General features: G+C 44.8%; 1 protein-coding gene and 1 long non-coding RNA gene across 2 annotated transcripts; both read left to right on the top strand.

The window, feature by feature from the left end:
- The first annotated feature begins 163 nt into the window (after positions 1 to 163).
- On the top strand, positions 164 to 6,057 carry LOC130157028 (E3 ubiquitin-protein ligase RBBP6-like). The gene is made up of 8 exons (XM_056356177.1): positions 164 to 193; positions 2,142 to 2,230; positions 2,339 to 2,435; positions 3,275 to 3,414; positions 4,328 to 4,497; positions 5,282 to 5,385; positions 5,835 to 5,995; positions 6,048 to 6,057. The coding sequence occupies exons 1-8, from the start codon at positions 164 to 166 to the stop codon at positions 6,055 to 6,057; spliced, it is 801 nt and encodes a 266-aa protein (XP_056212152.1).
- Positions 6,058 to 6,090: 33 nt separating this feature from the next.
- LOC130157083 (uncharacterized) lies at positions 6,091 to 9,075 on the top strand. The gene is made up of 3 exons (XR_008824694.1): positions 6,091 to 6,171; positions 6,266 to 6,323; positions 8,930 to 9,075. It is a non-coding gene; the product is annotated as an uncharacterized LOC130157083 (long non-coding RNA).
- Positions 9,076 to 21,570: the final 12,495 nt, after the last annotated feature.

Below are 21,570 nucleotides of genomic sequence, written 5' to 3'. Positions count from 1 at the left end.
GGGTGTGTATCCTTGTATTTTCAAACCTTACACTGTGCTCTCTAGCTGGATAACTGCTGTAATATGAGCAAAACATTAATTGTTAATAATTCAGAGTGTTTCTCCTAACTTTAAAATATTACTTTGATACTATCCTGTAGAGAGTAGTTCCCAGCTTGGGAAGATGGAAGGGGAGCACCTTATTGGCCTCAGTGTAATGCTGCAGTGTTACTCATCTGCAAGACACAAAGAAGCAGCACTTCAGAAGCTGTTTACCATTTTTCATACGTCCCGCTCATTGTTCATTGGAAACTAACACCATTTTTACAGCAGGATTTAATTGGCTGTAAGTCATGGACATTTCTAGGGCCTTTGCAACAGCCGGAACAGACGTGTTTCTGGAACATGGACAATTGCATGGCTGTTTTTGAATTTTTAGTCATTACAGTTACAGATCCATTCTTTGAATGGTGCGGGACTGCTTGAATTGTGGCATACAGATAGAGGACGACGCAACCTAATTTGTTTACATGCAGACTGTGAAAAGTGTGCAAGTGCACCTAATTGTTGATAGGACTGTGCCAGTGTTTATGCGAGGCACATCAGCAGACGTGACCGCCTGAAAGCATATTTTGTAATGGAACTGCTTGTATTTTGTGCTCAGCAACGTGTAACGTTGTCTGGGGAAACACTAGTGATTGCACTTGGTGAAGAGGCGTAGTGCTAGCCACAGAAGTGATTAAAAGCATAGTCTTTAAAGTTACAAAGACTAGAGAAGGCAGGGCCTAACGCAGAGGAGCTAGTTCTTTCCTCTGAAAATGAAGGCCAGAGCTCATGTCCAAGAGAAAGAAATCCTTCCCACTGGGAACGTCTTCCCTCGCTCGCTGCACTTATTTATTTTCTTAATAAATTTAATTGTGTTAATTAACATTTTGCGGCAGGGTGGGGGTGGGGGTGGAGGTGTGTGCAGAATTAGTTTGGGAAGCAGCCACCAAAAGACATTGGTCTCCCTCAGGGCTGTCCCTTGGTTCTGTAAAGTCATGTGAAATTTACTCTAAAATGTGGAAAACTGTCCAAGCTTTTGAGAAATTCAAAGATTTCAGAAATACGGAGATAGGTAACAAAGCAGCTCCGAACTGTTACCCTAGCCCCTTTAGTGCAGGCTGGCACAGGAGGCAATGTGTAGTAAGAACTTTTCTGCTTTGTTATGACTATGTATTGAATGCCATATTTGAATGGTGGTCTGTTCCTAGAAATGTGTTGTGGGTTTTGGATGTGTTTTGTAAACCATTTGGGTTCAGACAAATCAGTCAAGTGTCTATAAAAAGTTCTCTGCAAATGTTACTGGAAATGATTTCATAGATGGAGATCTGGATTATGTTCCTGCGTATATGGAACAGCTAGATGAAATAACATGTGGAAACTAGTTGGTTGCTTTCGTGAGTGAATGCATGTGAAAAGGAAAACATGAGCAGTTGGTCTGTAGGATAGGTGCTTGAAGTTCCAAATAATTTACAGTCACCCCCTTTGACCCTGCTTGTATCTGGACTAGTGTGTAATAGAAACATTTGAAGAAGTACTGTGTAAAAAAAACCATCTGGCTTCCATAGTTCGAAGATCTAGTTCTACGTAAGGTTTATATTACAATTTGCGTGTTAAAAGGACAGTGCCAACTGGAAAAAAATTGTAGTTCAGTCACTTCCTATGAAGAAGCGAGTGGCGGTGGGGGAGGGGGCGGAACCGTGCGGTTTGGACTGCCTACAGCACATGATGGTCAGATGTCTGCTGAAAAGAATCTTTTCTCTTGCTGAGGGATTATAGAAAGCTTGATTCCTTTTAATGCTTCTGGGTCTGAAGCTGAATTTCAGCAAGCAAAACCAACTGCCACGACTCTGAAGTTGTGTGTCCTTTTGACACTGCAGAATGTAAATACTGCTACTTGCACACATCTTTCTCAGTTAAATGTACCATGGCTAGCTTCTTTGACTAGTCTGGAGCTTAAAGACCAGCTTCAAAATGCTGGCTGGTGGGCTTTTTTCTACACATAGCTTCAGTCCGCTTGGACAAAACTTGGATTGGCTTCACAAGTCTTTATGTAAGGTACAAAGAGAGCCTATTTGTAGCCTAATGTGTGTGTCAAATAACCATTACCTGTTAAACAGACTGCCAACCTGGCTGAAGCCAATGCTTCCGAAGAGGATAAGATAAAGGCGATGATGATACAGTCCTGCCATGAATACGATCCATCCAAGTAAGTATCAAATGTGACCTTCAAAGGTTATGGAAGAAGTATGGAGATGTTTCTTTTAAGAAGAGAGACACATGCATACCTTTTCCTTTTTTTCCCCAAACCTTCTAGTTACTTGAGGGAACCCTTGGATCTGCCTCCACCATCATCCAGTTGCTTTTGCTGTGGAAAACCTGGCCACTATGCCAAGAACTGCCCGGTAAATAGGGTAAGATTGGGGCAGGCCTCTGGTGTTACCGAGCTTTTAGGGTTTTTTACCTTGGCATTTATGTGACAAAGACATGAACACTCCCAGTAAGAATTGTTTCTCTCGGGGCGAAATGTTACATGGCAATGTTGCAAAGCCCTCCCAAATTCAAGGGAAACTTGGAATTCTAAATGTGAAACTTTTTTTTTCTCTAGGTCACAGACATTAAAGATGTCCATAGATCTTTCTCAGTGAACTTTCATACATATTTGTATCTATTTCAATAGTACTGGAAATGTTCCTGGTTCTAACTCTTTCTAATGACAGTTCAAAGTTGTTGGTATTTCCTCTAAAAACAAGAGGTTTCTGTCGACCCCGTCTATTGAGTATCTGTCAGTTTTAACTACAGAAGCCTCTGGCTGAATATTCATGCCGTTTAACATCAGTCCCTGAATGTACGTGCAGGAGGGATGAATTCAGCCTTCCTATATAGATGTGAATGTAAGTTTCCATGGGGGCTGATTTGGAGACCCTGAATTAAGCTCTCACACGTTGCCCAGGGGCTTTGGAGGGGGAACAGGTTTGTGTCTCTGCTCTGAGCGGACGGTGAGCAAAGGGCTATTTCACCCTGAAGGGTCCTGAAGTTAAGCCAAAGAATGACGACTGGGTTCAAAACTCTGCTCAAACCTGTGGTACGTCCTGGCTATGCTCGTTGGGGAAAGCAGGAGTTTGAGTCGAGCAGCCATTATGTTAGGTAAAAGGAGGGGATTAAAGGCTTTCGCTGCTTAAAATTATCTCTGAAACGTCATTTTAAGTGTGCGTCTGAAGAGGAGAGATGTCTGCATTTCTGTTCTCAACAGGACAAAAATGTGGAGCCTGTTTGCAGAATTAAAAGGAGCACCGGAATTCCAAGGAGTTTCCTGGTGGAGGTGAAGGATCCCAACACAAAAGGTGCCATGCTGACAAAGGCTGGGAAATACGCAATACCAACTATTAATGCGTAAGTATGGAATTAATCGGACCGACCAAAATGCGAATGAGAGCAACCATGCGTAAATGTCTGAGTGGCAATGCAGCCGAGGTGGCCAGCCTCTAATTACGAGGGAGGAAGCACTACCGTCGTATCTTAACCTTAAAATCTGCAATACTTGCCCATATTGAAATAGAGTAGTCCTACTGTTCATGCCCCGGGAAGCTGGCTGACCTTGGGGTATGCTAAGAACCTGTATTTCTGCAAGGCATTTCAGTAGTGTTTCCAGCTGGCATCATTCTCTCTGAATGCTCATTTTGCTTCTGGTTTATGTTTCAAAGGCTTCTTGCAAAATTTAACAAATAGCCCTTGGACTGAGATTTCCTCCTCCTCTGACTTTTAACAAATCTCATGTGTGAAACGGGCTGAAGTGTTCCTGTTGCTATAAACTAAGAAATTACTGCTGTGTGCTGACAGGAGTGGCTGTTGGAAAGTGCACTCGGTAGCACTTCCCTTTTTCTGTCATGGATCTCCTGTTGTAGAAGCTGTAGCACAGACTTCTTTCATTTACAAAATGAAATTACTTGGGGACGAACTTTACCCTGATCCAGCAATTTGCACTTACCCTCTGGCAAAGGAGAGGTGGGATTCCTTTCCCCTGCTCTCTAGCTGTCAAGCAATTATTTTTCTAGTCTGAGCTTATTTCGTAGTTGATCCAACGGATGGGAGAGTTCTGCAGAAGGAAAAATGTTCCCCCCTCCTTCTTCTTCTGATAGTGTGGCTCTAGAGAAGTCATTTAGCGTAAATGCCTACGTTGTAGAAAGCCAATGTGGAGTGAGAAGACTTCCATCTATTACCTTTGTTTGATAAAATCCAAAGCTTGGAAAATTTTTCCTTTCCCATCTTTCACTTTTTTCTTTTTCCTTCCCCACCTGCCCTCCAGGGAAGCTTATGCTAGAGAGAAAAAGGAAAAGCCACCCTTTTTACCAGAGGAGCCCTCCTCCTCCTCCGCAGACAGGCCTGTTCCAAACGAGTTGTTATGTCCCATTTGTAAAGATCCAGTGACGGATGCAGCGCTTATTCCATGCTGTGGAGCAAGTTATTGTGACGAATGTAAGTGCGTAATGTAATGTAAGGAGTAAACTCCCCTCCCGTGTTTTTTAATCCAAAACACCACATCAGATCTTCTGAAAGCAGGAATAGGAGATCACCTGTGCTACCAGGTCTATTTCATACTTCAGTACGCCCGGAGTAGGAAAGGCCTCTTCTCCGTAATGGGGGGGAAAAAAAAAAACAAACCCAAAGGCCAAAGAGCTTTTTTCCCTTTCTGTGTATCTAGTCAAATCTTCTTCACATGCGGAAGGTCGAGTACGAGAAGAGTGCATAATTGTGCAGGTGAATACAGTATTAGATATGGAATGCACGTAGTTTGTCCACAGCTCTTTCTCTCATACACAACTATAGAGCCAGCTCTGGTGACTGACTCTGGTCCGCCACAAACAGGCAGTCGGGCATTTAATCTACATTCTTTGCCACAGGAGTTGGTTAAACCTTCAAAACTCGAACCGACTCATGGCTTTTTGAGATGTGCTTTGTTCATTAGCCTTGATGTTGGTGGCTTCTTGCTGTACTCGGTAGTAGAAAAAAGACTAGTCCAAACATCAGGACACAGCCCACTCTATGGTCTTCAGCTGTTACAACAGGGAAATGTCAAAACTGTATAGCGATTTGCTGCATACTGGGCATTTTTTACACTAATGAACATTTATAGCTTCATGCTCTCCATTCAAGACCATATCCAGCCATTAATCGTCTGTGTGTTCTTATAATTGATGAGAACCCCAAAGATTTCCCTACTTTGGCTGAAACCTATTTTGACGCTTCTAATTACACACAGGTATTAGAACAGCTTTACTGGAATCGGAGGAACATACTTGCCCGGCGTGTCATCAGACAGGTGTTTCTCCTGACGCTTTAGTTGCCAACAACTTCCTGCGCCAGGTAACGTGGTGACTTTTTCATCAACTGTTTGTAAGGAAAGTCTGTTTGTAAAAAGCTGAAAGGGAGGAAATTATTGACATCTCCTTAAAGAAGGATAAACTGAATAAGGCTGCATTTACTTTTCAAATGCATTGTCTGTTGTTACAGAAGCTGACAACTCTTTAGAGATAATCAGGCAAACTCAGGTCAAACTTTTGTCTAAACATGCTTGCCTGCCTCTCAGATTCGCTGTTAACACTGAAGTCCTTTAACTACAGATACTCTGAGCTACCAGTCCTTAATAGCAGTGTTTCATGTGATGTGTTCCTATCTCTGTGTGCTGCTTTACTCTAGGCTTGATAGCATGTACAGGACTATACAAGTCATTTTACCCTGTGGAGGCTTTTCTTCATCTATTGTCATCATAATCTGACACTTTGATCTTTTTGTCCATGTTCTTCTGCCTCTAGGCTGTGAACAACTTCCACAATGGAACCGGCTACACAACAGGGCTCCATAAGGAGATTCAGCAGCAGCAGCGACAGCCGCCGTCACCGCCTGCACGACCACTTGTGACTGTGACACCTGCTGCTCAGGTGACTGCCACCAAACTTTCTAAATCTTCCTCTCTGTCAGTCAGCGGTCTGTTAAGTTTTATTTCAACATATGCTTTTGAAATACAGTATTTATTAGAGCTTATTTTCCAACTGTTTGCATTTATTCACAAGGGCTTTCCGGTTCCTGTAGCAAGACAACCGGCAGTACCATGTCTTCTGGGCCCCCAAGAGCAAAAAATACCCACACCTGGTGAGTGACCGTAACTTTAGAATTTCTTCTAAAAAAATTATCTTCAGATGAACTGAATGGGATTTATTTCTTTTTCCTCTCCCCACTCCAAAAGGTCATCCGATGAGAGCCAGTGCGGTTCGCTCAGCAGGTGGCAGACCAGGCTGGGGACTGTAAGTATTTCACAGAAATTCAGTCTCTGACGACTTGTAACCTGTTAAACCAGGCTGTAACACCTACATTAATTCTACAGTAGCTGATTTATAATGAAATGCGTATGCACAGATAGCTGTGGAGAATACAAGTGGCAATTCATTTTTAAGTGGCTCAGCTTGAGTTGGCTCTAACAAAGGGGATCTGTGCTTGCAGTAAAACGATTACAAATAAAACTCCAGTATGTGACCCAAAAGTAGACTCTGAAAAAGAAACGCTTTTGGAGGAAACCGTAAGTATATATCAAAATTAAACATAACGACAGGATGAGGTGCAAAGCCACCCTTTCGAATTACTTACTGGCTGGATAGGGCTGAAGAAACTGATTTCCCAATTGAAGTCAGCCTCCAACATTTGATTCTTAATGACTTAGTGATGGAGCAAATTGTTGGAAGAGTCAGTGCTGTTTTTTTATGACCATTTTGAATTTCTTTAGTCTAGTCATCTCAAATAGCCAAGCTGCTTTCTCTCCGTTGGAGAGAGAGGAATCTGTTTTTGCTGTTATTGCCCTACCAGTTAGTTCTTCCTTTTGGTATGTATTTGTTATGGATAGATTATAAGTGTGCATCGTGTTTATAAAATCTTAAAGATAAATCAAAAGAAAACACAGCAATCCGTCCCAGAGATACCTAAAATTCTCAGGTTCAGTAAGCAAGGAAAGAACAGTTCAGGGACAAGACCAGGCCAAACAGATCATCACGAGGCAACAACCTAGGTAGTTTGTGGGGAAGAACTGAAAGGAAGTAGGAGAGAAGCTTGGTTAATATCTGTGCAGTACTTTGAAGCTCGGAAGTGTGAAGTAGGAGGTGTATGGAGGAGTGGCAGAGGAGCCGTGGGCACCTGGCACCTGGGAGATAGGAGTCTCCTTTAAGCATGGGCAGCCTCTGCCCACAGTCACAAAGCTGAATGTAGGGGGAGAAGCCTGAGGCAACTACTTGGGGTGAGGATGTGGAAGGCAAGTGTGAGGATCCAGAAATGAGGGTAGGCTCAAATGGACAGGAAGCTGCCAGAAAAATGCTCAGGTTGAGAACAAGAAGGGCTCGCCACCGTGCTCCCGCTTCATTCACATTCCTCTTTAAAATCAGGGCAGAGTGTGACAGTGACACGCGGGTTTGGGTTTCTCTGGGAGTTCAAATGGAGGACATCCACGTAGCACACGTACCCAGAGGACTCAGGCCCCGACACTGCCATCATCAACAGCAGCCTCTGTACCTGTGCCTCCACCTCCCTTGCATCCTCCCCCACCCCAGGCGCTTCCTTTCCCGCTGGCGGTACCACCACCACCACTACCTCCTCAGTTTCCACCTGGTCAGCCTCCATCTGCTGGGTATACCCCCGCCCCGCTCCAGAATATCCCCCAGCTCCTGCAAACATGTCATCAGCCAACAGCACGGCCAGCGACTCATTCAAATACCCTCCCAGCGACACCAGCACTTTCTTTATAGAATCACAGGGTCATTTAGGTTTAGTTGGAAAAGACCTTTAAGATCATTGAGTCCAGCAGTTAACCTAAACCTACAAAGTCTGCCATTACAGCAGGTCCCTAAGCGCCACCTCTACATTTCTTTTAATACACCCAGGGATGGTGACCCAACCGCTTCCTTGGGCAGCCTGTTCCAACGCTTGACAAACCTTTTGGTGAAGGAATTTTCCCGAATATCCCATCTCAAGCTCCTGTGGCGCAACTTGAGGCCATTTCCTTTCCTCCTATCAATTGTTACCTGGGAAAAAAAGAGACCGACCCCCACCTCACTACAGCTGCCTCTCAGGTAGTTGCAGGGAGCAGTGAGGTCTCCCCTCAGCCTCCTTTTCCCCAGGTTAACCAACCCCAGTTCCCTCAGCTGCTCCTCACAGGACTTGTGCTCCAGAGCCTTCAGCAGCTTTGTTGCTCTTCTCTGGACACGCTGCAGCACCTCAGTGTCTTTCTTGTAGTGAGGGGCCCAAAACCGAACCCAGTGTTGGAGGTGCAGCCTCACCAGGGCTGAGTACAGAGGGACAATCCCTTCCCTGGTCCTGCTGGCCACCGTATTTCAGGCAGAAGCCAGGATGCCGTTGGCCTCCCTTGTCTAGGGAGGAGTTTTACGGGAACAATGGAGACTTCAAAAGGAGTAAGTGTTTGGCTCCAGGAAGTTGCACGGGTTTGCGCTTTGGTATTTCGTTAGCACCTTGGACTGCAGTTACACTAAAGTCCATCTGGCAGAAGCAAAAATGGCATCGTGTTTTATCCAACAGACCTTTTCATTGCAGATGGTAAATGTGCAAAACTCAAGCAAGACAAATGGAGTTGTAGAACTTTCCCTGAATCCTGGGGGAATTCTAAACTCGTTTTGCTTGACTAGGATGTTCGTGTTTGGCATTACATGCAGTAAACATTTTCTCATCTTGGCCGTGTTTTGTATTTTGGTGTCTGTTTGGAATAAATATCCAACTATAATTGTAATAATGGTCAAACTGATTTTAACAGGGAAGAGAAAAAGCCCAGACCCGAAGTGTTCACAAACACTTCTTCTATGGAATTGGTGGCACGTGAGGAGTTTCAGGAGGAGCGCAGGCATTCGTTTCCCAGGTAATTGCGTTGCATGTCCCTAACGGAGAAGCAGATTGTCTAGAAGAATCAGGAGGAGTTCCAGTCCACCTCTCTATCCTGAGGTGGGTTGGATGGTTCAAGGGACGAGCAGTGATGGGAGCTCCACATGTAGGTCACTAGCTCAAAGATGGCAGGGATAACAGGTGACTGATAGTTATAACTGGGCAGCAGTTGAGAAGGAACGGGTGTCTCTTTTGCCAAAGCTTCTCTGTAGTGACATCCTTCGCCTCCTGACAGCCCTGAGGAGGCTAGAAACTGGACAGGTGTGGATTCCTGTGCCTCCGTGCTCTGACTGTAACTGTTACCTCAAAGCACTTTGGAGGAGATACGTGAGAGGAATTGCCTTTGTTGCCTCTGTCGTCTAATCTCGCACAGACGGATTGCAGCCTTGACTGCAAACTGGCGCCTTTTGCTCAGATTCTGCTGACATCCTTAAATTTTTCTTACAAATTAAAAGATCAGACTTGCGTAAGGAAATCTTAAGTTGGAGGAGGAATGAACATACGTGGAATAACTCGTGAAGAAAAATCTAAAGATAGCTGCTGTCTTCTGTCCTTAAAAAGCCCTTGGGCAGGAATCTGAAGAGCTCTCTGTAGTAATGCTGTCAGTATCTTTCCCAGAGTAGTGGCATTCCGTCAGCTTACTGGAGACTGAGTTTAGAAGCTTTTAGCTAGGATTTTTCTTGAAATGCAGTCACCGGCCTTGGTTGGAGCTAGAGGTATGTGCAGAATTTGGCTACCACTGGCTAGAAGTGGGGCATTTTGCATGCTGTACAAATTGCCAAATACGTAGTGAAGTTAAATAGACTAAGCTGGCATTTTCAAATGGAGCTTTACTGCCTCCAGGCTAAACCCTGCTTTCCTGACAGTTGATACTGCGCTGTAGCCATTAAGACTCACTTGTTTTGCATCTTACGGCAACAAGAGTGATTTGCGCTGCAGGTGGATGCTGGGTAGTGAGACATCTGCATGTCCATGTACCAGCAGAGACCAGTAGACACCCCTGAAATCCATCCATAGCTAGGGCAGTCCATGCGATAGAAGTGAGTGGGAACAGACTTACCCTTCCTGCGTGTTTTTACACTACCACAGCAGCAGCCGTTCTGGCTCGTAAGCAGAAACCTTTACACGCCGCCATGCTCTTCGGTTTGCAGCAGCAGTATATCAGCAGCTGAAAGAAGCTTTGACATAAGCGTATGGAGAGGAAAAAACCCCAAACCCAAACAAATTTGGGAGAAAAAAAAATGGTGTGAGTGACTGTTTTGAATTAACTTCATTCATTTCCTTTGTGTTGCGTTTTGTTTTTTAAGGTCCAGGTCTCCCTATGCCAGTTCTTCTCGCTCTAGAAGTTCGCATACCTACTGCAAGTCAAGATCAGGTCCTTCCCACCCTCGCTGCTGCTCTCAATCATCTAGTCATGCCCCCTCTCATTCCTACCCACGATCAGCACCATATCCAAGAAGAGGCAGAGAGAAGAGTCGGGGCTGTCATTCTAGGTCAAGGTCACGTGGTTATCCCCGCTCAAGGTCAAGGTCACATGGCTCTCCCCGCTCGTGCTAGTGGACTCACCCTTTCGCTCGTCTTCCCTTAACTGAACATTTTTGGAAAAAATACTGCAGATACAGAATTTAAATAAAAGCTATTTTATGAAGCATTACAAAAGATGACAGTGTGCACCGCGCCCGTTGCGACTGGACTGCGCCCTTTTTTCCTCTTGGCACTGGTTCTACCAGAGGAAGCCCCGTCAGACAGAGTGAATAAAAGCCAGTTACAAAAGGAACCATCATTAATACCATGGAGGAGTACAACAAGGACAACACTGCGACACCCTGAGATGTCCCCTCCCTGCGCTGTCCCTGCGGTGCAGGCAGCCAAGTGCCACTCGGCAGAGCCCTAGCATCTCCCCCAGGCTGCCTTGGGACAGGAGGGGACAGCAGGTGGGGACAGCCTGGGTGTGACAAGAGGGGACAGCTGGTAGTAACAGGCCTGGGGGGTGAAGGGAGAGACAGCTGGTGGGGACAGCCTGGTGGGTGACAGGAGGGGACAACTGTTGGGGACAGCCTGGGGGTGACAGGAAGGGTCAGCGGCTGGGGACAGCTTGGGGGTGACAGGAGGGGACAGCAGGCAGTAGCAGCATGGGAGTTGACAGGAGGGGACAGCAGGCCATGACAGCCTGGGGGGTGACAGGAGGGGACAGCAGGCTTTGACAGCCTGGGGGGTGACAGGAGGGGACAGCAAGCCGTGACAGCCTGGGGGGTGACAGGAGGGGACAGCAGGCCATGACAGCCTGCGTGGTGACAGGAGGGGACAGCAGGCAGTGGCAGCATCGAGGGTGACAGGAGGGGACAGCAGGCCGTGACAGCCTGGGGGGTGACAGGAGGGGACAGCAGGCCATGACAGCCTGGGAGGTGACAGGAGGGGACAGCAGGGACACCGGAGCCCTGGGGGGTGACAGGGCACGGGGCGGTGACAGGCTGGGGGACAGCAGGGACACCGGCGGCCCAGGCGGGGCTGATGAAGGCCCCTCCCCCAGGGGCGCTGAGTGGCCCCCTGAGCCCCTCTGTCACAATGCGGAGCCGCCTGGGTTGCCATAGCGAGCAGCTTGGCCTGGCAGCGCTGGTGCGAGGAGGGAGCGGAGGCCGAGCCAGGGCCTGTCCCCATCGTCCTCCCACCGGGGCTGCGAGGAGGAGCCGGCGGGCTCAGCCCGCGCTGCTGGCCCCAGCCCCTCGGTGGGCCCTGACCTGCTGTGGGGGCCGCGAGGCCAGCTGCTGCGTGAGGTGCCATCGCGGAGCGGGCACCGCCTGGCCCCGGCCATGTCGTGTGTCCACTACAAGTTCTCCTCCAGGCTGAACTCCGATGTGGTCACCTTTCACGGCCCCCACATCTCCCTGCGCGACCTCAGGCGCCAGATCATGGGCCGCGAGAGGCTGAAGGCGACCCACTGCGACCTGCAGGTCACCAACGCCCAGACCATGGAAGGTGCGTGGGGGCGGCGGGCGCGGGGACCGGGGACCGGCCGGCTGGCGATGGCGCAGGCGGCCAGTGAGGCGGTTGGGCCACGGCCGGCAGCGGTGACTTGTGCTGGGGCCTCAGAGCTGCTCTTCCGTGGTTGTGCGCTGGCAGCTGCCGTCAGGGCTGTGTGCGCAGCCAGGCACAGCAGCGTACGGGGTCCGTGTGCGACACCGCGCGTGGAAGAGGTTTGGTTTCTGGGAACCCCTCTAGGTAAAACGATAAGGGAATGTGGGACAATGCCTTGTCATCACAGACCTGCCAGATTTCTTTGAAAGCCGGCAGAGAAGGCTGAACATGATAGAAAAGGAGTGGGTGGCTAATTTAAAGGGGCAAAAAAAGTGGGTTTGGTGACTGAAATTTGTCTTCAGCTACTTTTACTCCACCGCGTTGGAAAAGCGGTGCTTGGCTGCTGCAGAAACTGCTCAGTAGCAACGTTTTGGATCAAGGGTGTATCTGTGAGTGAGAATCTATGCAGACCCTGGAAAGCCATCTTGTAGACGAGTGTTCTGTCTAAAGTATACTTGGCATTTCTTGCTAATACAGCTTCTTTGCTGCACCATGCTACACATTCATTCAGATGCTATTGAGCATCATTTCTTCATTTCTTTCAAACGGTGCATTTTTGTCGTGGTACTGCGTGTTAAACGGTGTCAGGGCAGTACTGAAGTTTTATGGCAGATCAGTTATGGTGAATATACCTAGAAATGTTCTTAGAGAAACCCTAAGTTCTTTTGAATCTGAGAAATGGTGCTTGATTCTCAGAGACGGTAATGGTTTTGTATTACTGAGTGTGCTGTTTCAGTTTGGTAATCTACCGTCTGGCAAAGCTTGCATGTGATTAAAGACTTTGGAATATGACTTGTCAGAAATACAAAGACTTGGAAACCATCTCCATTCCTTAAACATTCAAATTTTATCGGTTGGGGGTTTTTTTCTTTTTTCCTGTGGTTCTGTGACATTCCCACAACAGTCTTGTCTTTACAATGTGTACTCATAGGATTTTTTCCTCTTCCTCTTTGATGTATTAAAACTTAAACAGAATAACATGCCTGCTGCGGTAACTGTAACTTTGGCCCCAGCCTTTCAAGTGGTTGGACCTAAACACGCTGTTTACCTACAGACAGGTAAAGTAGGTTCAGGAGAGTATCTGTGAGCAGACTTAACAGCACGGTGTTAGGGGTCTTGGGGGTGTTACGGGATCGCGTGTCATATACAGCAGTAGAGACAGACACGCAGGTAGAGGCAGACGTACAGGTTGTGACACAGATGCTTACTGGAACTTTTGTAAGGGTGTTTTCCCCGTGAAAATGCAAAAATCCCCCAGCGGTTGTCAGAGCAAAGCTAAGGAATACATTTCGGTGTCATTTATGTGTATGCCAGATTTTGGGGTTTTATACATAACCGTGACTTTCCGTTTTTATTGGACAGCATCTACGTGCTTAAAGTCACCTTCAGAAGATGAAGGAAAGAACTAGGCCTGGATGCTCTGCCTAAAGGGGGTTCTTGGAGATCCTCCCTGTGGAGATATGGTAGTGGGTTTTATAACTTTGTGCAGGAGTCCTGACTAAATGTTGGCATGATCTTGGAAAGACCCTTCAGTGAACCTTGAGTGAAGATGGCCAACTTGTTCAGAGTTTTCCGAGCCGCGTGATCACGGAAATCTCGTAATAGAAGCAATGCTAATAGAAGCTAAAAGTAAACAGGATTTTACACATCACTGGGGGGAAAAAAAAGAGATGGTGGACTCTTTTTGAAGATGGTGGGAAGGCAAAATGGATGGTTGGGATGTGTTTTAAAAGGTGGGAGGCGGGGTGGGAGTGTCCTCTTCCGTGCTCGCTATTATAGAGACATGTTCTAGGGTTTTGTAAGCTAACAGGAGCAAAAGCAATGAAAGTTAGATCAGGAAAGAGCCTCATGTTTTAGCAGACTCTGCTTTAGTGACTTTAGAGACCATTTTGCTGTTGGCATTGAAACGATTCAAAACAAATGGAAAAGATTTTGCTGCTTGTGTTTGACTATCAGACCTGAAGATTTCTGGAAAGGTACCGTGAGTGTGTGGACATGATAAAAGCATGACGCTGTGTGTAAAATGTTGCTTTTCTATCCGTAAAGGGTTCCCTGAAGTGCTATGTCACGACATATTAATATCACTCTTACGAACTGACTGATGCTTTCTCTGTATTGATGTTGTTTTCAGAATACACAGATGACAATGCCCTGATTCCAAGGCACTCATCGGTAACTGTTAGGAGAGTCCCTGTCAGAGGAGTTAAAGCTACCGGCAAGACAGACCTTGGGTAAGTAGCCATAACGCGTTGTGTTCTTTGGGAGGGGTTTCAGTGTGTTCACCTTCTTTGTGGCTGTTGGTTTACGGAGGCATTCCGGTTGTCTCTTTCTTGTTAAAGCTGCTGTTAAATTGTGTTGTGACAGGGCAGATTTGAATGTATCTGTCCCAAAGCAGACTTAGATTTTTCAGCCCGCTGGGACGTGGCATTCAAAGTCCAACAGTGGTAGCTGTTCAGACGTTTGAATTGGGTTTGTTCTTGGGGTTGGTTTTTCTGAGAGTCAAGTTCTCCATCCTGTTTCCTCTATGCAGAGAGATTCCTTATTTTATGCTTTTGCTTGTATTGCTTTTAGAGTAAACGGAGAGACACATTGCAGTGTGAACTGGTAATTGGTTCCCATCTGCCAGCAGTCCGAGTCCCAGTGTTTGACTGCTTCCTTTGTTTGGGGGCGGGGGGGCAGGGTATTCTTACACCCCAGAGGGGTGGGGGTGGCGGGGCTGCATGCTGTCTCCAGAGGAAAGACTGAGAGTGGCCAGCTGGCAAACCGTGCGAACAAGAAGTTTCATTCTTAAGTGATTCCTATTAGTTTCCTAAAGACAATGCCTGTGTCGGGCAAGAGAAAAAGAGCAACGTCCTAGAGCGTATTGCCTTTTGTGCCAGGACGGTGAAGGAGCAGTTGATCTTTTCCAAACCTGAAGCTCAGAAAGCAGTTGGGCACATTCCCAAATGTTGGTAGTTACCTTTCTAAGTTTGATTTCACCCTAAGCTGCTCTCTGTGCTCCAGGTATTACTGCTGTATTCCTCAGATTTATGGAGGACAGAGAATCTGATTACAATTGCAGGTATTCAAATGTAAGCCTGACTACAGCATTGTTGCTGTCATCGATGTATTCGTCCAGTCCAGTTCTGTATCAGCTGCGTCAGCATGGTTTGAATGGTCATGTTTTCCAGCCTTCTTCAAGACAGACCTCTCCTCCACCATTAGTAGATATTATTGACTTGTGGTTATGCCGTGTCTTTCTAATGTTAGTTCTCAATAAATAAAGTATACCGGCGAGTTACAGCGTGTCTCTAAGACTTATCTCTAAGACTTAACCTTGAGACATAACCATAAGTCTTAACCTAAAGACCTAACCTTAAGACTTAACCCTAAGACTCAACCCTAAGACCTAATGGGTAGAAGCTCCTCATCTGGCTCCGGTCAATCTGGGATCATCACTGGGAACCACGGAACTTGGCCAGCACAAGGTCTGTGAGGTAGCAGGTTAAATGAGGCAGAGGAGAAGCCCACCACTCTGATGAGCTGGGTTCTTGGCACCAAGGTACCTCTGTGACATTTTCACTGTGCTGCAGTGTAAAGACGGCATGTGATTTTCAAAAACTGAAGATCAGTCTTTAAAATGCAATTCCTTGGACAATAATAACATTGTGTCAGGTAAATACATACACCCCTCACCAATGGAGTTTTGGTTTTTTTCTTTGTACCTTTGCTGCTTCTGCAGAAGCCAGTAGTGCAGAGGGCTGAGGGTACAGCTACACAGAGTGGCTTCTGTTTTGTGAGCTCTAACTAGACGTGCAATGGACAGCCATTAAGATTGGGAAAGCTCACAAAAAGCTTAAAAACAAATAAACCACAACATTTCTTTCTTTTTTATAGAACTCCTTAGACTACTCCTTTTTTTATAAAAATGAGAAATCAGGGGTTAGTCATGCTTTGTATGCTATCTAAAGGCTTTAATCAGCAGTGCCTCCCCTGTCCATGCAGAGGAGGTCATGTCCATCTTTTTTCAGATTTTCTGTAGCTGGAAGAAGTGTTTTTGCCAGCCACCACAGACAAGTTTTCCTAAAAGGCATAATCTGTCCATTTAAGTGTTCCTTCAGCCTGATAATGATTTAAAAACTGTGCCTGCTGGTCTGAACCTGGATTTCATGTTCTAGTTCCCTCCTAACCAAATAAATAGAATGTTCTTTGCTGTAGATGCCCCATTGCAACGGGGTCTTCAGGAAGGGATTCTGCATCCAGCCCATCATAAATAATCACGCAGAATTCCAGAGAATATTTTAAGACCAACACGCTCTGCACTGATATACGTCTTCACCACTGTCATCTACAGTGGTGAAGATGACAATGAGGAGTACAATGAAGAGGAAGAGAAATGTAAACAGTTTTTTTCTCTTTTTTTGCAAGGAAGAAGAATGAGGGGCTTTTCAATGCTTGCAACGCACTGCGTGAACGATTTCTTAGAAAGAGCATTACAATTCTAGGAAAGACTTGTCAACAAGTTTTTTGAAATAGTTTCCTAATCTTCAAAATATTGGAGCTGGTAGTCACCAGCTGTGGCTGACGCACCATTTTCTGACTCCTGTGAAATGCCTAACTGTCTGTTTCCATAGTGGTATCATTCCCATACCTCCTTTTCCTTAAATAGAGTTTAAAATGGGGTCCACAAATCAGATGATGCGGTCCACAATTCAGATGGCCATCAAAGAGTCTTCAAAATTTCTCAAAATTCAGGTACTTCTTTTCTGGGAAACATACTCTTTGCTACTTTAACAGAACGTGTATGTGTATGTATGTGTAGGTATTTACAAAGAGGCATTTTGTAAAACATTAGTTAAAACGTTGACTGTCTCTCACTTAGAGGTGAGAGATTCCGGGGGAAGGAATGGATTGCACATTCCCAGCGAGTGAAAGCGAGAGAACACCCTGCTCCCGCGCGTTCCCTCCGTAAATGCCTGTGCTAGTTCTCAGGCGGCCCCAAGCTGCTTTTCACATCCCCCCTGCCCTTCAGGCTGGCTGGCAGGGCTGCCGGTTAGCGCTCCCTCACCGCCTTTCAGGCTGAGCACGCCTGTCAACAAGACAAACAGGAGGGCTTTGCTAACCTTAGTATCCTCAACGGAGACGGGGAAGGAGCACTCGCGTCACCAGCTCTGCTGGCAGGCATCACAGGGCAGCAGGTCTGCGCAGAGGTTTTGTGTCGAGCCCTCCCTGGGGACACGTTGATCCCAAAGGTTTCCTTTTGGGTGTCAAAGGGCGATTGTTTTGAAAAGGAGTGCTGAGGATGGTTTTGGAATCATTTAAGATCAACAAAGAGCAGCTTCTGAGTACGTGTTGGACCTGCAGTTCCACTGCACTTGGCAATAGCTGCTGTTAAGGACTCCTTTTCCTGGCCAGAAGCAGAGCTTGTGGGCAGACAAAAACCAACAGAAAATCCAGTACCAACAGAAAATTCTTAAATCCCTTGCTAAGGGATTATCAAAAGCTTGATTCCTTTTAGTGCTTCTGGGTCTGAAGCTGAATTTCAGCAAGCAAAAGCATCTGCCACAACTCTTAAGTTGTGTGTCCTTTTAATGCCGCAAAACATAACTAATGCTACTTGCATGCATCCCAGTTAAATGTACCGTGGCTAGCTTCTTCAACCAGTCTGGAGCTTAAAGGCCAGCTTCAAAATGCTGGTGGTGTGCTTTTTTCTACACATAGCTTCAGTCCGCTTGGAAGAAAACTGGATTGGTTAAACAAGTCTTTATGTAAGGTACAAAGAGAGCCTATTTGTAGCCTAACATGAGTGTCAAATAATCAGTACCTGTTAAACAGACTGACAACCTGGCTGAAGACAGTGCTACCAAAGAGGATAAGGTACAGGCTATGATGGTACAGTCTTGCTGTGAATACAACCCAGTCAAGGAAGTGTCAGGTATGTTCCTTGAAGGTTATGGGAACATTGTAGAGATGTTTGTTTTAAGAAGAGAGATGCATGCATACCTTTTCCTTTTTTTTTTTTTCTTTTTCAAAAAACTTCTAGTTACATGAAAGACCCCTGGGATCCACCTCCACCATAGTACATTTGCTTTCGTTTTGGAAAACCTGGCCACCATAAGGTTAAGTCTTAGGTTGAAGTCTCATTGTTGAGACCTAGGCATAAGTCTTGGAGCTAAGTCTTAATGTTAGAGTCTTAGGGTTAAGTCCTAAGTTTAAGTCTCAGGGTTAATTCTTAAGTTTAAGCCTTACGGATTGAGTCCTAGGGTTAAGTCTTAAGTTTAAGTCTTAAGTTTAGGTCTAAGGGTTAAGCCTTAGGGTCGAGTCTTGGGGATAAGTCTCAGGGTTATGTCTTAGAGTTAAGTCTCAGTGTTAAGTCTTATGGATAAGACTTAGGGTTAATTTGTAGGGTTAAGTTTTAGTGTTAAGCCTTAGGGTTAAATCTTATTGTTAAGCCTTAAGGTTAATTCTTAGGGTTAAGTCTCAGGGTTAAGATTTAGGGTTAAGTCTTAAAGGTTAAATCTCACGGTTAAGTCTCAAGGTTAATTCTTAAGGTTAAATCTTATGGTTAAGTCTTAGGGTTAAGTATTAAGGTTAAAACTTAAGGTTAAATCTTAGGGTTAAGTTTAGGGTTAAGTCTTAGGGATAACTGTTAGGGTTAAGTCTTAGGGCTAAGTCTTAGGGTTAACTATTAGGGTTAAGACACAGGGTTAAGTCCCATGGTTATATCTTAGTGTTAAGTCTTAGGGTTAAATCTTACCTTTAAGTCTCAGGGTTAAGTCTTAAGGTTAAATCTTAATTTAAGTCTTAGTGTAAAGTCTCAGGGTTGAGTCTTAAGGTTAAGTCATAAGGTTAAATCTTAAGGTTAAGTCTTTGGTTTAAGTTTTACGGTTAAGTCATAGGGTTAAGTCTTATACTTTAAATCTCACGGTTAATTCTCAAGGTTAACTTATAAGGTTAAGTCTTAGGGTTAATTCTTGTAGTTAAGTCTGGGGATAAGTCTAAGGGTTAAGTCTCAAGGTTAAGTCAGGTTTAAGTCTCAGTGTTAAGTCTTAGGTTTAAGTTTTAGGGTTAAATATTAAGGTGAAGTCTTAAATGTAAGTGTTAGTGTTAAGTCTAAGGGTTAAGTCTTAAGGTTAAGTTTTAAATTTAACTCTTAAGGTTAAGTCTTAAGGTTAAATCTTAAGGTTAAGTCTTAGGGTTAAGTCTCAGGGTTAAGTCTTAAGGTTAAATCTTTAAGGTTAACTATTCAGGTTAATACTTACGGTTAAATCTTAAGGTAAAATCTTAAGGACAAGTTTTAGGGTTAAATCTTAGGGTTAACTCTCAGAGTTAAGACTTAACATTAAGTCTTAAGTTTGAGCCTTATGAATAAGTCTTAGGGCTAAGTCTGAACGGTGAGCCTTAGGGTTAAGTCTTAGGGTTCAGTATTAAGATTAAGTCTGAAGGTTAAGTCTTAGGGTTCACTCTTATGGTTCAGTCTTAGGGTTAAGTCTGAAGGCAAAATCTTAAAGGTTAAATCTCAGGGTTAAGTTTTGCGGTTAAGTCATAGGATTACATCTTATGGTAAAGTCTCACGGTTAAGTCTCATGGTTAACTCTTAAGGTTAAGTTTTAGGATTAAGTCTTAGGGATAAGTCTTAGGGTTAAGTCTCAGAGTTAAGTCTCAAGGATAAGTTCCAGGGTTATGTCTTAGGGTTAAGTCTCAGGGTTAAGTCTTAAGATTAAGTCCTAGGCTTAAGTCTTAAGTTTATGTCTTAAGGTTAAGTCTTGGGTTAAGTCATAGGGTTCAGACGTAGGGTTGAGTCTTAAGTTTCATCCTTTAAGGTTAACCCTTCACCTTAATTCTTAAGGTTAAATCTTAAGGTTAAGTTTTAGGGTTAAGTCTTAGGGTTAATTCTCAGGCTTAAGTCTTAAAGTTAAGTCTTAAGGTTGAGCCATAAGTATAAATCATAGGGTTAAGTCTTAAGGTTAAGTCTATAGGGTTAAGTCTTTAGTGTATATCTTATGGATTGAGACTCAGGGTTAAGTCTTTAGGTTAAGTCTTAAGTTTAAGTCTTATGGATGAGTCTTAGGGTTAAGTCAAAAGTTTAATTCTTAAGTTTAAGTGTTAGGGTTAACTCTTAGAGTTAAGTCTTGGGGATAAGTCTTAGGGTTAAGTCTTAAAGTTAAGTCTTAAGGTTGAGTCCTAGGGTTAAAACTTAATGTTAAGTCTTGGGTTCAGTATTAGGGTTAAGTTTTACGGTTAAGTCTTAGGGTTAAGTAGTCTTAAAGGTTATATCTCAGGGTTAAGTCTTAGGGTTAAGTTTTAAGGTTAGATCTTAGGGTTAAATCTTAGGATAGAGCCTTAAGGTTGAGTCTTAAGGTTAAATCTTAAAGATAAGTCTTAGGGTTAATTCCCAGGGTTAAGTCTAAACGTTATATCTTTAAGTTTGAGCCTTAAGGTTAGGTCTTAGGGTTAAATCTTAGGTTTAAGTCTTAAAGGTTGAGTCTTAGGGTTAAGTCTTAGGCATATAGTCTTAGGTCTCAGTCTTAAGGTTAAGTCTTAAATTAAAGTCTTAAGGTTACGTCCTAGGGTTAAGTCTTAGTGTTAAGTCTTAGGGTAAAGTCTTAACATTAAGTTTTAAATTTAAGTCTTAAGGTTAAGTCTCAGGGTTAAGTCATAGGTTAATACTTAAGGTAAGTCTTAGGGTTATGTTTTAAGGTTAAGTCTTAGGGTGAAGTCTCGGTGTTGAGTCTTAGGGTTAAGTCCTAAATTTAAGTCTTAGGGTTAAGACTTAGGGTTAAGTCTTAAGGTTGAGTCTTAGGGTTAAGTCTTAGGGTTACTATTATTACCGGGAACAGAGGTGTATTTCTCAAGTTCTTGCAACTTAGTCTTCTGCAAGATTGATCGATAGATAGATAGTCAGACGGACAGAAAAATTACGCAATAGCTGCCGTAAATGGTTCAGAGATTTGTTTCCATCAGGGTAGGGCGCAGAACTTCCTACAGTGGTTATCTACTTCCTCATGCGGCCAAGAACTCCATCGTGTTTGCCATCACTGCTACCAGTTGCTCTGTTCCTTGCTTCTTTGGGCAACTTTGGAGCCTTTGCTGTGGAAACAGGCTGGTGTGATGAAATTTAGCACATAGGAATACTTCATGGTTTGCTGGCTCTTCAGCAGGGGTTTCCTTCCTCCACTCCCTGCCCAGCTCCACCCCTGTTCTCTTCATTCCTCTGTCCCTCTCCTGTCCCTCTCCTGCCACCACACCGCCCCATCTCACCCCCCTCTGCTGCTCGAAATATTAAGGGAACTAGACCTGTATTGAAAAAAGTGGGGTTTCTCTTTCCTCTCCTGAGGATTTACCACCCAGAGCAGGCTCAGGTTCTGATCCTGCCAACTGCTCCCCAGCGCCTGGATGCTTGCTCTGGGAAACAAGGACAGCTGCTCTAATTCTTTTGCAGGCACAATCTTTGTTTAAATTCTAGTTGAAATGAAATAAAGAGCTGTCATCAGTCCCACCTGTGGCACAGAGAGACACCTGTGTTTCATGCACATGTCTGCACAGAAACACACGCAGAGGGAA

This window comes from Falco biarmicus, chromosome 11 (genome assembly GCF_023638135.1).
Source record: "Falco biarmicus isolate bFalBia1 chromosome 11, bFalBia1.pri, whole genome shotgun sequence".
Taxonomy (NCBI): Eukaryota; Metazoa; Chordata; class Aves; order Falconiformes; family Falconidae; genus Falco; species Falco biarmicus.
Note: the sequence above shows the minus strand (reverse complement) of the source record. Positions and strands in the feature narration are given on the sequence as shown.